The sequence below is a fragment of the Nematolebias whitei genome, chromosome 24 (genome assembly GCF_014905685.2).
Source record: "Nematolebias whitei isolate Nwh7 chromosome 24, NemWhi1, whole genome shotgun sequence".
Lineage (NCBI taxonomy): Eukaryota > Metazoa > Chordata > Actinopteri > Cyprinodontiformes > Rivulidae > Nematolebias > Nematolebias whitei.
In genome coordinates this window covers 198,804-200,450 of record NC_056521.1, presented here as the reverse complement: position 1 = coordinate 200,450, position 1,647 = coordinate 198,804, and the positions used below count along the sequence as shown (strand labels likewise).

The window sequence follows — 1,647 nt, the reverse complement described above, 5'->3', positions numbered from 1 at the left end:
CAAAGGTGTAGGAGGGACAGAGGACAAAGGTGTAGGAGGGACAGAGGTGTAGGAGGGACAGAGGACAGATGTCCCCACCTCTCTCTGGGCCTTCTTGGCCTGTTTCTCCTCCAGCTTCTTCTGCTTCTTGGCTCCAACTCTGGCAGCAGGTTGGAGGTTCTGCTCCTCCTCTTCGTCCTCCACAGGCTCCTCCTCATCTGTAAGACACAGTTTTACTGCAGAGGACTCCAGAGGACGCCCTGAAGACTGAGAACCTGTCCTGCTCCTCCCCCAGTCCAGGTCTGGTCCACACTTCATCAGTGGTGGACCTCAGTTATCAAAGCAGCCAACACAAAGAGCTGGCTCTGTTAGTAAAATATCTCCTGGACCACGGAGGAGTCCTTCACACTCCATGGATATCATCATCATCATCATCAACGAGCACGGTGTTCTGGAAAGTCAGAGTCCACATCAGTTAGTCCAGATCCAGAGGAGTTCACAAGTTTACAAAATAAAAGCCTAAAGAGTTTATAAAAGCAAACTTTTATTCTGACACATATTTAACGCTGCTTTGAATCTTTTGGTGTTTTATTTTGGTAAATGTAGAAACACTCTGCTGGTTATGTGGATTCAAATCAGACTTATTTTTAGAAAACACAGACACGGGCGCCATCTGGACTGTGTCCCTTTTCCACTGTCACGGTGCGGATCAGGTCAGGTCAGGTCAGATCAGGTCAGATCAGATCAGATCAGGTCAGGTCAGATCAGATCAAATGCAACTGGAAATTCTTCTCAACTTCCAGTATGAATTTAAACAAACACTATATGAACTTAACATTGTAAAATTTGTTTAGGAAATTTAATGTTCAAGGACACCACTTAAGAAAAAAATTGTTTAATATGAAAAGTAAGAAGTGAAAAATGTAGAAAAATAAAAACTACTGCGTCCAACTAATGACTGTGTATCTGTGTGTCCCTTGTCTCACGGGCTTCATCCAGAAGAAGACACAAGTGTTGTTCCTGCTGTGTCCGCTTCAGTTCTTCATGTTCATTCAGTGATGAAATAAGACTTTTCTTTACTGGACTCTTTTCTCTTTCTCTTCACTAGAAAGAAGAAACAGGTGGTTAATTCAAGCTACATACTGTTTTTGAATGAATGCATGAAACAAAGAAAGGTGCTGCTAACAGCTATAATAGATATATTAACAATAAGAAACTGATCAAATAAGAAAATGAAAAATAAATTGATTTAAAAATAATGAAAATGATAATAATGGATATATGAATCAGAAAGTATTATACAGATGCAGATATTCTTTGTCATTCGCACCACATGTGGTACATGTGGTGGATGATCAAAATTATGTTCACAGGGTCCCAGTTACATCCAACAATAAAATGTAAAAGAAAAACAGTAATAAGATCTAAGATATGAACTAAGAAAAACATAAACTAAAAATATGATAAGCAGTAATAGCATAAAAACATTAAACACAATACGCAGAACAGCAGCACGGACATGAGTCTGTGTGAACAGATGAGCACGAATGAACACAGCAACATGACACAGATCAGCAGCAACATGAAACAGATCAGCAGCAACATGAAACAGATCAGCAGCAACATGAAACTGATCAGCAGCAACATGAAACTGATCAGCAGCAACAT

General features: G+C 40.0%; 1 protein-coding gene across 1 annotated transcript in view; it reads right to left on the bottom strand.

Annotated features, from left to right (window-relative positions):
- Positions 1-1,647, bottom strand: part of LOC119429155 (DDRGK domain-containing protein 1) — a gene marked incomplete in the record, with an annotated part of 5,450 nt that overhangs the window by 2,515 nt on the left and 1,288 nt on the right. The window contains 1 exon segment of the mRNA XM_037696834.1: positions 79-197. Within this exon segment, the coding sequence (XP_037552762.1) occupies positions 79-197 (119 nt within the window).